The sequence below is a fragment of the Felis catus genome, chromosome C1 (assembly GCF_018350175.1).
Source record: "Felis catus isolate Fca126 chromosome C1, F.catus_Fca126_mat1.0, whole genome shotgun sequence".
In the NCBI taxonomy this organism is placed as follows: domain Eukaryota; kingdom Metazoa; phylum Chordata; class Mammalia; order Carnivora; family Felidae; genus Felis; species Felis catus.
The window spans coordinates 46,391,590-46,407,572 of NC_058375.1; the positions used below are offsets into that span (position 1 = coordinate 46,391,590).

Here is a 15,983-nt window from a genome sequence, read left to right on the forward strand (position 1 = left end):
CTATAGTAGAAGAATATAATAACACTGCTGTATGTTTACATTTTCTTATAATGAATAAATTTGGGCTTAAGAAGTGTTCAATTCAGTATTGTTGACATTCTTTTTTTGAAATCTGACATTTTTAAGGAAGGGCCAAATAAGTTGAGCTGTAGTGAACATGACAGGTACACCTGAAACTGGGTTATCAGTGCCACGTCGGTAATTCAGACATGAAGAGCATTAAATGGTATGGTTTTCCAAAACGATGAACAACTCTTGATGGGGTTCCAACGAAACAAAGTACATCTCTCTTGCTGTTTAGTTACATTTCTGGAAAATTCAGTATTTACGGATATGATACAAAAATGCTTTTGCTTTTTTGTAGAGTTAGGTTTTAGATTCATTTAATTATAAATAGGTTTGTTATCTACAGGAATGTATCGTAAGACATTTGCAAGTTGTATAGCACAGGAACACTTTTGCTGTGTGTGACTGGCCTGTCCTCTGTAGAATGTCTAATGTCCTTGGCTTCTAAAAAATTCCTGCGTTACTACCTTCTCCCCCAAAAGTCGTAACCGCCTAATGCCTACATAACGTGCCAAAACACTCAGTACAGGGAAAGAATCAGTGAAGTGGAGAATCCCTGGAGTAAAAGAAAGAAAACAAGCTCAGGCATTATCAAATGTGAACTTGAATTCAGTTCTAGCTACACATAATGGCCTTGGGCAAGCCACTATCCTACCTGTACCTTAGTAGTCTTATCTGTAAAAGGGGGCAATAAAACCTTCTGGAACTTATGGGTGTCAAATGAGACAGGACACACAAAAGCATGCTGTAAACCATACAGTCCTGCTTACAGGCTAGTTTGTAAGTAGTCTTGTGAGAATTCTGTGTACTGTTCCAGTGGCTCCCAGGGTGACAGGGATGCTCCCACAGACTCCCAGGTCACAGCATCCTATTCTACAGCCCCTTTATCTTCTTCCCGGTCTACCTCCCCAGGACGACTTTCCCCTCCTCTCCCTCAGGGGCTCCCCCCAAACCCTGGCAAAACATCCACTTCAAACTGAAGGAGGATTAGTCCTGATTTTGATGAGATACAAATAAAGTGGCATCTGGTTTTCACTGAAGAAAAAATTATTAAATCAGCCCTAAATTTTAAGCACAACCACTGCATTTAAAACGCCATTTCCCCTATATTATGAGGGACAATATTCAATCCTGGGTCAACTCCACCTCTCCCCTGCTATGCCCTAGTTATCCTTTGTAGATTTGCTGATTCTTAATCACTAAGTCACTTTATTTGTTGTGCAGTATTACTGAGCCCCTACTATGTGGGAGTCATGCTAACTAGGTAGACCACAGTGATGAACAAAAAGATATTGCCTTGCTCATCTGTGTGTTTATACAAGTGCTCAATACTTACTTTCTACAGGGAAGACTGAACACACGTGTCTTTCTCTTTAAGACCTTTGTGCATTTATAAATACTGTTTGGGTTTTTTTGGTCCTAACTTACTCCTCCGCTACCAAGTCAGTGTGTCCTTTCCTGTGAAAAATTCCTAAATATTCTAGGCAAAGCTTGTTCTTAATCTCCCGAGTACCGACTACTGCATTCCCCAATTCTTTGCAATTGTCAGCTCACTTTGTGAGCCTGGCCAAACCAGACTGTGAACACCTCAGGGGCAAGGACCACATCTCTTTCATCTTTGAATCCCCAGGAAACACAGCATCACGTGCCACAGCATCCGCTCATGCCTAACCACAGGCCGGTCACACTGCCAACATTCCATCCATAAGACTCTTCCAGCGGTAACTGCACTCCCTGGACCTTCCCTCAGGAAAGGTCATCAGAATGAAAATGAATAATGGTGACAATAAAGCAGAGAGAATACTGGATCTGCTCTAATGTATATAAAAGAATGTCATTTATAAAATTTGATATTGCTACAGTCTGAATGTTCGTGTCCCCTCCCCCAAACTCATGTGTTGAAATTCTAACCCTCAATGTGATGGTGTTAGGACGTAGGACCTTTGGGAGGTGATTAGGCCATGGGAGTGGAGCCTTCATGAATGATATGAGGGTCCTGATAATAGAGGCTGTAGAAAGCATCCTGACCTCTTCCACCATGTAAGGACATGCAGCGAAAAGGCCCCATCTCTGAGGAAATGGGCTCTCCCCAGACGCTGAATTTTGTTGGGGCCGTCATATTGGGCTCCCAGCCTCCAGAACCATGCAAAATAAATGTTTGCTATTTACAAGCCACCTCCTTTATGGTATTTTTGTTCTAGCAGCCCAGACAAAGGCAGGTATGCTATCATTCGTGCTATCTTACCGGCATCAAGGATTCTGGACCAGACCACCTGGGTTTGAATATCAGCTCTGCTACTTATTTACTGTGTGGCTGAATTTGGATCTCAGTTTTCTCAACTGGAAAATGGCGATAATAAGGGCACCTACTTCACAGAATTACCGTAATGTACCTCAAATGGCACACATAACAGCGCCGAATAAGTGTTGGCTAAATCAAATGAACAAGCAAAATTCACACGTGGTTATGGCAACACGATGTTACATCATCTTGAAAAGCTGATGCAGATGACCGCCCTCTCTTTTGAGAAACAGATGTACTGTCGGGGTCCTGCAATATTTATGATTTTTTTATGGCATAACATTATAATAATTCTATGGAACAAAACTATGGGATCTCTATGGAATCAGGAGAGAGAGTCCATGAGTTTCTCTGGAAAGAAAGATCTGTGGTGGGAAGGTTTGTTTGGAGTCCACAGCCAAGTCAGAGACACTCCCCAAATCTGTTTCGTTATCTGTGAAATGGAGGTGACATCGCTCCTGCCTTCGTATTCACTGGTCTGATTTGAGAACCTAGTAATGCTGACATGAAACCACTTCTACTCCTGATTTGCTACCGTTTCTACTGTTACCAATAACAATGAGTTTATATACGGCGTTTCCTGCGTTCTCACTGATCCTCTGACACATTATCAATACCTAGAGATCTGAAAATATGAACAGCTTTTCAATATTGATTTATTCCCTGCAACGTGCTAATAATAAAACAGAACATACTCATACACGGATTGGGATCAAGAACCCTTTGAAATTCAAGACAAGGTGTAAATTGCTGAAAGGGTCTCTTTAATTGGGATCAAAACATTTTTGACAGCTTTTGGATTTTAAAATTCTAGCTATTGTCACGTTCTGCAAATGTTTCTTTTTTTGGTTTGAAAAAAAAATGCCGTCAGCTTGAGCAGGAATACTTTAGATATGATAAACAACGAAAATTTGTCATTCCAAATGACAAAAACCCAGTTTTCCATTTCGTTGATATGTAGGACAAAACACTTCATTTAAACTCTTATCCTGCACAATTCAGTTGGTCCCATGCTGGGCAGCAACAGAGGTTTAGTAAACTGTTCCTGCTCATATCTCCAATGGACTTTGAAAAACCTCCATTTATCTGAAGATAAATTACATCAACAGGGATGACTTTAAGGAAGAAACAGAATTTTTTTTTCCTTTTTTCTTTTTTTTCTGAGAGAAGAAAAAGAGAAAGTGCCAGCAGGGAGAGGAGCAGAGGGAGGGGGGAGGGGAGAGGGGGAGAGAATGAGAATGAGAATCTTAATCAGGCTCCACACTGAACATGGGCTACGGGCCCAAGGGCTTGATCTCAGGACCCTGGGATCATGACCTGAGCTGAAATCAAGAGTCAGAAGCTCAACTGACTGAGCCACCCAGGCGCCCCAAGAAACAATTTTGAAACTAGTCTCAGGATTCAACTTAGATGTGACTCTATTCAATGGTTCATCCTCTGCTTGACAATTTCTCCATCTTATGGTTTTTGCTTGAATACCCCCTAAGTGATGGTGAACTCACCATCTGGACCACCAGCACAGAAGGTGGTCCATCTAACTGACTGGTAGAAAACTCTTCTTTCTCAGAAATCAAAATTGCTTCATTGAAACTTCTATAGATCTTGGTTCTATTTATTGGGTCACACAAAACAAGTCAGCTCCTTCCTCTATTACACAGCTCTTTAGAGAGATGAGCACTATTAATATGGGGTGTCCTGATCCCTACTGTCTGTGCTTCAGGCTTTAACATGTTCAGTCCTTTCTACTCGTTTTCCCTAGACTTGTGTGGAGGTTTATTAACAAGTTTGCAGAAGCCAGAGGCTATAGGAGCCTAATGTGAATCAAACAGGACTGGAGTGAAGTAAGCCAGACAGAAAACATTTAGCTCTGCCTTCCCCCTGATTTTCCAACAGGGATCTGACATTTTTCCACAAAGTCAAATGGCTTTGAGCTGAAATAATGATTTCACTGAACATACTCATATAAGGATTGGGATCCAGCTGAAGAATCAAAAATAGCATTACAGAGTTTGGTGATCTCTTTCTTTGGGGCCAGTTTAGCCACCCTTGACTGAGGATTTAGATCTAGGTCAAGAATATAAACTACTTCTCCTCACTAGTTAAAATTTGGTGACTGGGATGTTAATGATCTGGGCACAGCTTATGTGATGGTGGGTGACATGATGGAACAGCAATGCCCTAAAATATGGCCCCTGGATGAGATGAATTATCTGATACTCTGCCTCACTCCTGCCCTTTTGGTTATACCAGCTGTCATGGTAGCAGGCAGACGGGATATTGGGAAAAGACTAGAGATGATGATGTACTATTAGGACATATAAATCTCTCGGTCAGGCTTGACTCACATGACTTGTCTCCCTCCAATAAAGATGCTAAGGGATCAATGACATCTTACAAGTTTCTACCAGCCTGTAGCTCTCTGACTCTTGTGTGTCACCCGGGATCCCATGAGGCTACACCTGTGTTGAGAAGTCTTCGCTCAACATATTTTCTAGTCCTCCAATTGTCTTAGCTGCCCTCTGTCCGGCTTACTTCACTCCACACTTGCCTGCACTCCTTGATTTGCCTATGTCCTTTTTCAAGTGTGAAGTTCAAACCTGAGCACAGGTCTCCAAACTATAGTCTACCCAGGAGAAGGAAAAGCTTCCCTGGTTACAGAAGTCATACTCTTATTAAGGCAGGAGAGGCTTTCATTAGGTTCTTAATCTTGCTGCATTCAAGCTCCTTTACTGCCTGTGCTTGTGCCCTCATTCTAAACTCCCTTCTCCCAAGGCACCTCCCCAGGTAAGCCCACCTTTCTCTTTAATACAGAGGTCAACTGCCCTGATATTGACTGGAGCCAACAGGAGGCTAAATCCCACTTCTGCCTCCTATAGGCTGGGTAACTTGGGAAAGTCACTTATTCTGAGAGATAACAGGTACAGAGGCTAAGTGAAAAGACTCGTGCGCCAGACTAATTGAGGTCTAATCTTGTCTCCACCAACACTTACTGTCAATAAATTACTCAACACTTTTCTCTCCTCTATCTTCAAGTACGAAACAGAGAACAATGGGGACTTTGTGAGGATTAAATGAGTTGTTACTTACCAAGGGCTTACAACAATGCCTGGCACATATTATGTGCTTAGTGAAGTAGCTATTATTATTTTCCCATAACACTGCTGTGAGGGCAAAACTGAATAATGTATGTCAAGTGACTCATATGAGCTTAGTATACAGTAGGCAACCCAAAGAGGGGACTTAGTATCACTAGTGATTTTTTATACTAAAGATTTGCCATGATAAGCACTTCTCGGGGTACAGTTCAGTGGCATAAAGTACATTCACACTGTTGTGCGGCCACCCCAGCCATCCATCACAAGCACCATTTTCTTCTTCCCAAACTGTAACTCTGTACTTGCCAAACACTGACTCTTCATCGCGTACCGCCCTCCTTGCAGGCCCTAACAACCACCAATCTCCTTTCTGTCTCTATGAATTTCATTTCTCTAGATATGTAGATATAAGTGGTATCCTTGAGAAAATGCCTACTTTCTGCCTCGATGTTTGGCTTAGAATTCAAGACCCCAAGATAAATGCAACATGACCCTGCTATTAATAAGGCTTAATTCCCTTTGTATTATGTCTTCAAATTTCATTCATATACTGGCAGGTGTGAGAACGTGCTTGCTTCTTCCCGCAGGATAGCATTCCATTGGATGCATGCACCACATTCTATGTCCGTTCATCCGCTCATGGACACTGGGGTGGCTTCTTCCTTTTGGCTGCTGTGAATGATGCTGCTATGAACATGGGTGTACAAATATCTGTCCTACTGCGAATTATTCAGAAGTAACTTGTCTTCAAAACCCATTTTTACTGTTGAATTATCCTCCTCCCACCCTATGGCATCCTAATAGTCAGGACGAAGGGGAGGAAAGGATAACGCAAAATGACTCAGGCAAAGTAACGTGGCTGGTCGAGTTTGGTTTATACAACACTTGAAAATGAACGAGTGAAATGCAAAGGAGGTGATCTATGTAAAGGTGTTTCATAAGTTGTAGAGTGCTGAATGAATAAAAGGAAAAAACCACGTCACTTAGACTCTTGCCCTCTGGACAAAACAGATCCTAGAACATTTTTGTTTTTCTCTTACCGCCAATGAACAAGGACCACCAACGTCAGGGAAGCCCTGGGGATGAATGTGGGAGCTGACTGCTGCTGGGGGATGACGGAAACACACACGGCCTCTTTGGTAGGTTCAACAGACCTATCAGCCCTTACATCTCCTGGTCACGCAGTGACAGATTTGTCTAAGACTGAGAACTCGTTCATTCTTTTTGATTACAGCAATTGCAGGGTGGCACAGGTTACACTCGGGAGAGTCTGGATGCTTTGACCAAGTCAAAAGACGCTCACGGGTCTCCCTCTAGGATGCATGTCATTAACGTTGCCAACATACACAGAAATTTAACATAAACTGTCACATTACCCACCACTCTTCAAAGCCCACCAATCTCCCATTAGATTGCCAGGACTGTGTGACACTTTGATCGCAATCACACCGTAAGAAACATTGTGCAGTCACACTGAGGCCAAGTCAGGGAAGAGCCTCCCTTTGATGGACGATCACAGTTGATCAAGTTTGTCAGTCGCTTTATGTGTTTTTATGCTTGTTTGATATTCTTGCCCACCGAGTAGAGGCTTTTAAGGGCACATCTGTCAATGGATTCAATTTTGCAATGCCACGTGATTCTTTTACTTACCCCTGTCTTCTCATCAAAGATTTTGATACCTCCAAAGGAGATGGTTAAAAAGATTTTCTGTTTGTGTTCTCCTTTGGAACGTGCGCCAGCAACAACGCCCTGGTGAAAGGAAGGACATGGTTTTTACTTGAGTGTTTTCATTTGAAGATTCCCTCTGGTCCCAAAGGCATGTCAGATACCATCAACCGATGCCACCAATCATGCACGCTCCTCTCCCTTCGCCCCTTCCATGCTTCCCTGCCCGATGTGCTTGCCCTTTCTTGATGTTTTATGGTAATACTTACCCTAACATGATATCTAACATTGGATAAACACATACCTGAACACCGCTTCACTTCACTACCCACGATTTATAGGATGCCTGCTTTATGCCTGGATATTTGGCTCAGAATTCAAAACCCCAAGATAAACACAATATGATCCTGCTATTAATACTATTTTGCTGGGCTTCATATTGGATATGGTTTTAATCTTTTAATTTATTTTTCTTAATGTTTATTTATTTTTGAGAGAGACAGAACACAAGCTGGGGAGGGGCAGAGAGAGCAGGAGACACAGAATCCATAGCAGGCTTCAGGCTCTGAGCTCTCAGCAGAGAGCCCGAAGCGGTGCTTGAAGTCACCAACCTCGAGATCATGACCTGAGCTGAAGTCGGACGTTTAACTGACTGAGCTACCCAGGTGCCCCTGGTTTTAATCTTTTAAATAAAGATGAGTCACAGAATATATTCTTAAATGTGATTTTATTTTTTTTTTTTACTTCTGGGAAAAGTTTTCATAGGAAACAATTTTAGAGATTAGAAAGAAAATACAAGAAAATAAAATCCATTGCCAGACTGCACGTCTCATTTTTGTTTAGAAATAGATGATCATCATAGTTAGGTGCTTATGGTTTGCCATTTTAACAACACACATTTTCTTTTTCCTCTACCCTTTTTGGTAGGAAAGAACTACCAAATACATTCCACTTATCAATACACCCGTTTTCCCACTTTTCCAAACTTTTGTATGTATATGAGTCAAAGAGAAGGTAAATACCACAAAAGGCAGGAGGTTACTCTGCTCACTGCTCTATCCCTGATGCCCAGGATAGTCCATGGAGGGAAAAGGCACGCCGTAAATTACTGTGAGATGAATGTGCTATCCAGAGTTCTCCCAAAGTGGGTAAGATGCAAGTTAAGAGTGAAGACACTTGCTTTTTAAACTAGCTTCTGTGGTGGCCAGTGGCAGGGGCTTCATATTAGGGTACAGCTCAGAAGGTAAGTACATTTCAAGGGATTTACACTTGGGGTGGGGGAGTTCCTAGCCCTGCATTAGGTGTTTTGAAGCTTCAGGCCCCTTCATCACTATTAGCTTGCACTGATTATAAGTTTAAGGCCAACTATCAGCAGTTCTAGTTCTGGGTTTTTAGGAGTAGAAAAGTCTAAATAATAATGATTTCATGTTTCCAGGAGGTAAAAGTCGTTTGTGCTGCAGTCAGAACAGCACGTCCGGAACCTCAGTGAGGGAACCTGTGGCGTTAGTAACAAAGGTGACCACGAGGCACGGCGACCAGGTGTCCCCTTGAGGCTGCTCAGTTATCCTCAGAGTGGGCACCGGAAATATTCTGTGCCATCTGAATATCTGGGTTATGCTTCTGGCTTTCTGCGATCTTGGACAAAGTACTTAATTCTCACTTCTACTTCCTCAAGTGTAAACGTTACCCTTGCATGGTTGAGAGAATTGAAAATTCGTGACAAGTATGTAGCACGGTGCTTGGAATAATGCAGGGAGGTCATGAAAATTTACTTCTTTTTGTAAATGGATGACTGTCCCTCACACTCTGTGGTCCAGTTCCTGTTTGGGGACCTACTAGTAGGAAATTCACCCCCCCCCCCCCCCCACCGAGTCACCTACTTGTTCTCAAGCACCACGTACACACTTGCAGACGTATAGAATGTAAGAGCTGGAGAAAATCTTAATGTTTCCAGCTGAAAGATGAGGAAAATGATGGCTGGGAGGCAGGGATGGGCAGTGCTGGGGTGGTATAGGGAGCTGGCAGAGAGCTGGGACTACAACTCAGCTCTCCAGACTAGACTCCTGGTACAGGGAGCACTTGTTCCTCTATGTGGTGTCTTCTTTCTAGCAAGCCGCAATCTCTGGCTGTAACCCACCCCAGCGTTGCTCCTTCAGCCCCTCCGGGCTGCAGCACATTAACCCAAGATCCCTCCGTCAATGCCTGCCCTTGAAATAGTTAAAGGGAGGGACTCACCCCCAAAGCCAAGTCCTCTGTCTCTAAAACTGCCCTGCCTAGTTAGAGGTTTCTAGAGTGCTCAGTGTGCAGCTTGCTTTCCTGTGAATTCACTGAGGGATGATTTTAAGGAACATGGGGGGATTAGCCAAAGTACATTTTTTAAAAGTTTCTTTATTATTTATTTTGAGACAGAAAGAGAGAGGGAGAGAGAATGAGCAGAGGAGGGGCAGGGAGAGAAGGAGAGAGAGAATCCCAAGCAAGCTCCGTGCTGTCAGCACAGAGCCCGATGCAGGGATTGAATGCACAAACCGTGATGAGATCATGACCTGAGCTGATATCAGGACTCAGACACTTAACTGACTGATCCACCCAGGCACCCCCAAAGTATGTTTTTGTAGCCCCAGTGGTAATTCTTATTTCTAATGCCACCCTATCAGAGACACCGTCTCTGAGCTCTGCCCCTTTGCCAAACTGCATCTAACTCTTTCTACTTGCTTTGCTCTTCCTCATTGGCCCTTACCGCCATTGACATATTTTTTCATTTGTACCTTTGCCTGATGGAACAAAAGCTCATTTGTGCATGGAACTCTGTTTTATTCATCCTTTGTGCCTTGTATGGAGAATGGAGCCCGGCATCAAGCAGGCACTCAAAAGGAGAAGTGACCCTCACTCGGGAAGTGGGCGAGCAAATTGAAGTGAAGTAGGAAAACTTCACTTTGAATGCTGTGTTCTTGCCTGGCTTTGGAATAAACTAACTTACGCTGCCACCCCTCTGCAGCTGAACCTCCAACCTCAGATATCCGGACACACACAAAAGAAATGATAAATTGTAAATGGAAGGACTGGAAGGACACCATCAGAGGGGAGCGGAGAGCCCTTCCTTCTTGGTTAACTCCTCTTAGGTGAGAACATCACAGCCCATGGTGGAGAGAGGGTAGCACCTTTGATCAAGAGGAATAGCTTCAATGTTTCCATCTCCAAAATAGTCCTATTTAATAGTCCTTAGCTCTCAGAACTACTGTGACATCCAATAGCAATAATTCCTGGCACACAGTAGTGCTGACTATATCATGCCCCCCCCCCTTTGCTTCCTGGTTCCTCACAGCCATCAAAGAACTCCCTAGTAGAACAGAGCTGTAGATTAAAAAAAAAAAAAAAAAGGATGGAAAGAGCAAACACACATGTTCCGGAAGCATTTATGCTTGGGGCTGCTGGTGGTAGCTTTACATGACAAATGAAGGAAGGAAGGACTATCCATGCAGTGCTGTCTATGGGGAAATAAAGCTACGATTTTATCAAGCATGTTTTTCCTGTGAGACAGGACCCTGAGTCAAGCTCTGAAAAACTGCACTAAGCCCAAGCAAGTCTGCCAGTAGAGAGCACGCCTCAGGGTCTCATCTCCCGACAAGATTATTCATTGGTGGTATGCAGAACCAGCAGAGATCAGGGAGACAGCTCGGACTGGGGGGTCAGAAGATGTGGATGCAGGTGCCGTCTGGGGCACTGTGCCTCCCATTAGCCACCGGACTTAATAAGCTGCTGTTGGAAATCTGGAAAATATAGTCAACCATTTTCTTGGGTACCTACCGTATGTGCTACAAGTTCTCTTACACATCATCTCATTTAGCATATACCATAATCCTGGGAAGTAAAAATTACCTCTCTTATTTTACGTATAAGGAAACATAAGGCCAGGGGGGCTCAAGTGATTGCCTTAAACCTCAAGGAACTAGTAAGACAGAGAAAATTCAAACAGTGATCCGTCAAATTCCAGTGTTGGGGTTCCTTCTGTTAATAATCTTTTCAAAGAGCTTTTTTGGAAAACACAGACACACACAAAAAGACTAGACAACAAAGCACAGATAGGTCAAAAGTGTTCTGCAAGCAACAGGTGCAGCCACCAGCTCCCAGACTCAATAGTGAAGGGGAACTTCACGTGAAAATAATCACATTTCTTAACTCATGAGGGTGTTAAGATATTGAAAAATAATTCTGCACATACAGCACTTAGCACGGTGTGCTGCATGTAGGGAGAGCTCAGTAAATAATTATTACTGGCACGACTCTTGCTATTATGAAGCAATAGCATGTGCTAAGGCACCGTGTGACGTGACGACACTGGCATCCCTAAGGGAGTCAGGCACAGGTAGCATCTCCATGAAGGAATTCACACACAAAGCGTCAGGCATGCCAGGCAGGATTAACTGCCCTGTCCAGCTCCAGGGTTGCTGTGGGGATAAGATAAGGTGAAACACAGGAAGGGGCTCTGTGAAACCTCACCCAGCGTGGCGCCTACACGTAACGGGATGGCTGTGATCTCAACGCATCCTGGAAAGCAGGGAGGAAAATGCAACGGACCTCGGGCACGAATGGCTGAAAACCTGGGATGCTATTTCAGAAAATTCCGTGACTTAAAAAAGCTGGTCTCCAATCTCGGCCTTCCCGGTTATCAGTTATACAAGCCTTGGAAACAATCACCTTAAGTCTCATTTTTCCCAGTGAAGGGGGAGGGGGTGGCGGGTAGAATTTAAGTATCCTCCTCTGTTCTGCTCTGTGCCCAGAGCCTGGCTCCTAGGGACTACATTCCCTGGTCCTCTGGGCTTCCTGAAACTCTGGCTTCCAGCTGGGTTCCACCAATGCAAGACGGGCAGGAGATCAGAGTCTGGATGGAGACGGGTATTCCATCCCGCATCCTTTCCTTCCTTGCGCTACATCTCTGGCAGTGACTATACTTTTGCTTGGTGGGGGAGGGGATTTCCCCTTCCATCCTGCTCTCCCTGGGCTTCAGCAGATATATTTCTTCCTAGTATGGAAACAGCTTTGTGCGGTGGCAGGTTTCTGGGAGCTTCACCATCCCTTGTTACCTTACTTAACCTTACCTACCCTTTGTAAGTACCTCTTGCATTAAGTGTCCTCATCTGACCTAGCCAGGGTGGGCTCTGCTTCTTATTAGGACCCCAAGTGACATGTTTAGAGCTCTGTAATTAGCCCTGTAGACAGTGCTTCTGGGAGACTGCATTCCCTTCCGGAGTTTCGACCACCACCGTTTTGCCCGACGTCTCTGGAAGTTGACTACTTTGTAAACCAATGATGTGTGGGTAGTTACTTACTGGTACGGGCTTAAAGTCTCATTGGGGAACCAAGGTAAATTAACTGCAGATACAAAACAGAGTATAATTAAGCACTAAACGATGTCTTATAAAATACAGGGCATCCAGAGATCTAGGTTGAATTCTGGCCTTAACACAGATTAAATGAAGGTTCTGGGGCAAATCCCGTCATATCTATGAACCTCAGATTTCTTATGTGTAAAACAAAGAGACTAATATCTACCTCACAAGACCAAAAGAGAGACTATATGGGGAAATGCTTTTGTTGACTCTAAATTAAAACAGGATGATGGTGGTGTTTTGCTGGAGAACCAGTGATGGCCTACTCAGAGTCGAAATTTGAATCCCCCCTAAAATCTTTATAAGAGAAAACTCCCTAAAGCAAGAAAATGGCACCAGCCTCAAACAGTCTAGCAAAGGAAAAAAGACTCCCCCATATTGCCTAATGAGAACAAGTGGGTCCTTTTGCAAGGCTAACAGGCATTTTGTACTTCTCTGCCTCTTTTTTCCTGGGCAGTTGGCCAAATGGAGAATCGATCATTTATGTTTCTCTTTCTTAAAGAAAAACCACTGGGAGCTGAAACGTCAGCATTCTTCGTGGCAACTTGCAAACAATGAAACACAATTGTCTAGGAACCAAGAACTCCTCAATAAGTTCAGCGCATCTGACAGGAGCCTGTTATGGCAGGACAAATTCTCAGGGCTTTGGGGACCTCGCAGTTATAAGGGGTGACAGATGGGGCACTTCCATGCAGGTAACACACGCACATGCACCAGGTCAGCAGCCATCTCCAGGCCTGGTCCAGCTAGCTTGGCCCCACATTAATCCACACAGAGAACCTTCAGGGAGCACAGGCAGACTCCTGCTCAAAGCCACTTAGACCTCAGTGCTTCCATGAAGGTAGCTGGCCAGCGAGGCTCTCTGTGACCGATGCCCGGGGAATGGCTATCTACCAGGATGCTGGGAGAAGCAGCATAGGCTCCTCAGCAGACTTACTTGTGGCTCGGCTCTGGGTGAGAACCAGGTCACTGGAGATTTTCGTCCTGTCCTTTAATTACCATTTGTCAGAAGCAGATCTCCATTTGTCAGTAAGGGGGGACTTAGCAAAAATGAAGATCCTGGCCTTCATCCCTACCACTGACTAGGGTCTCCCTGGTAAGGAAGGCAGAGCTCTATCGGGCATGAGTCTGGAGAGAAGCTGAGGACTCCAGGCTCAGTCGTTTCTGCGCTCTCTCTGTAATCTGCCTGCTGGTAGAGGGGCGGCACTCTAGTGTGACTGCACGTATGAGTCTCAAGTCCTGCTCTAGTGCAGCATGGGGGTTGGTGGGAACAGGAAGGACTACAGTTATCCAAATGCTTCACAAACTAAGCGGAACAGTTCATCTCTTTCAAGGAAGTCCACTGTAGCCACAAATCCACGCCACATCTGCCATTCGAGGCATTTATCACTCATAAGGCTGCAATTTAGAATTCCTCCTGTCAGACTGCCTGTTTTTTTTTAAATATTTATTTATTTAAAGGTGGGGTGGTGGTAGAGAGAGGGGTTGAGAAAGAATCCCAAGCAGGCTCCACACTGACAGCCTGGACCCGGATGTGGAGCTCCATCCCATGAACCCGGAGATCATGACCTGGGCAGCAAACAAGAGTCAGATGCTCAACCCACTGAGTCACCCAGGTGCTCCCTCCTGTCAGACTTCTTTGTCTACTTATCAACCAGGTTTAAGCTAAGCAAAAGAAGAGAGCTCATTATCGGACTGCCCTAACAATCTCATAATGTTGCTTAATTATGAAGAAAAAAAGAAAGAAAAAAGAAAACATAAACATTAACCTTTCCCAAGGTGAGCATCTATGAAATCATGATTTGAGTATCTTTTTCTAGGATACCTTATAATAGATATGTAACTATTAAAATAAAGCTTGCTTATGTAACAGCTAGAGAAGAAACTGGTACGTATTTTAGAAAATCAAGATTTTTAAAAAGGATGATTCCTACAGCCATACTACAGGGGCACTTAGCATCTGTTATACATCTTAAACTGCAGAGAAAAATTGTATAACATAAATAAAAATAATAGCTCTGATTTGTTAAGCAAATAGGAAAGAAAAGGCAATGGAGAGGGTGTTTTACAGATACTGCCCTAGTTTGTACTTTGAGGCACTTGGCCAATCTTGTATATTATTTTTCTTTTCCTCCTTCTTTCTTACACTTAAAAAAATGTAGATATGTGTGTGTGTGTGTGTGTGTGTGTGTGTGTGTGTGTGTGTGTGTGTATAAAGTTATGTCCTGAGGAACTATTTGAAGATATTTAAAAAATTATCATAATATTAGATGAGAAAAAAAAGTAAGACTATATGAATAGTACTTCCAATTGTATTACGTGTTTATAATTCATATAATATACATGAAAGTACAAAGACAGATTGTAAGTTACACACTGATTTTCTTTGTGTGGTGGAATTCTAGATGTTTTCAATTTTTCTCTTTATACTTGTCTGTATTTTCAAAATATTTTACAATAAACATTTGTGAATTCTACAATCAGGTAAATACTTAAATTACGTGCACAAGATGCATCAAGTATCTTGCAGACTTCCTGCTAAATCATTTGTTTTTCAAATATTGTAAATCACTTTTTAAAAGAATGAAACATAGACTGTATGAAGACCAGAACATGGAAACAAAAAATGCTTTTTCATATGTTTTAAAGGTCATTTAATCACATAATTTTCTTATTTTGTGTATTTTTCCCCAATTTCTTTCTTAGATTTCACAATAAAAAAGCCTTCTTTAAAGCATTTATAATCAGAAACCTCTCTATGATATCTCGAAATCTCCAAATCTTATTACATATTACTTTAAAAAATATGTTTCTTTCATGGGGTGTTTGGCAACATTAATAGAAATTATAAGAAAGAGTAAAATTAGCTTTTATCTTAACAGAACATCTTTTACCTATTTATCATACAGTAAAATATTTAAAATGTATTCAAAAATAACAAAGGGTTTAAGATTCATAAAATCTGAGGGACTATAAAATTTGACAATTTAACTTTTATTTTTGCAGGCATTGCACGATGAAGATAAAATTGAATAAAAGGTGATATGCTCAGAAATTACAAAACTGGGCACAGCAAAGAATTGCCAGCAGTCACTCCATAATGATTAAAATCTCTTCCCAATGAATACATGCAGTGATTCATCAGTGAAACAAGGAGTTTACTAATAAATGAATAAGTAAAAAGTTTTACCATAATGATCATAATCACCCCTTCCCTCAGTCCTGTTAAACCCGTAATATTGGAAGTAAACTGTTTGTGTGGTACCTTGAGTTTCATCATGGAATCTTGACATAACTTGTCTCCCCGAGCTGCAGAAACCTCATCAATCCCGATCAGTTTGGCCTTGTACCGGACCCCTTCACCTTTAAACCTCTTTATCAAAGTGGCTTCACTGCGATCCTGACCTGAGAACAGAGAAAAGCATGATTCAGGCATGTAAGTATTCAGGTCCCACTGTCTTTAAATAT

At 42.7% G+C, this 15,983-nt stretch overlaps 1 protein-coding gene across 23 annotated transcripts in view; it reads right to left on the minus strand.

Moving 5' to 3' along the window:
* The window catches only part of DAB1 (DAB adaptor protein 1), a 1,138,205-nt gene that overhangs the window by 130,479 nt on the left and 991,743 nt on the right, over positions 1–15,983 (minus strand). For all 23 annotated transcript variants that reach the window (XM_023258762.2, XM_023258751.2, XM_023258753.2 and 20 more), the window contains 2 exons: positions 15,781–15,920; positions 7,114–7,212 (listed from right to left, as the gene is read on the minus strand). In XM_023258762.2, the coding sequence (XP_023114530.2) occupies positions 7,114–7,212; positions 15,781–15,920 (239 nt within the window). The remainder of the gene's footprint in view (positions 1–7,113; positions 7,213–15,780; positions 15,921–15,983) is intronic.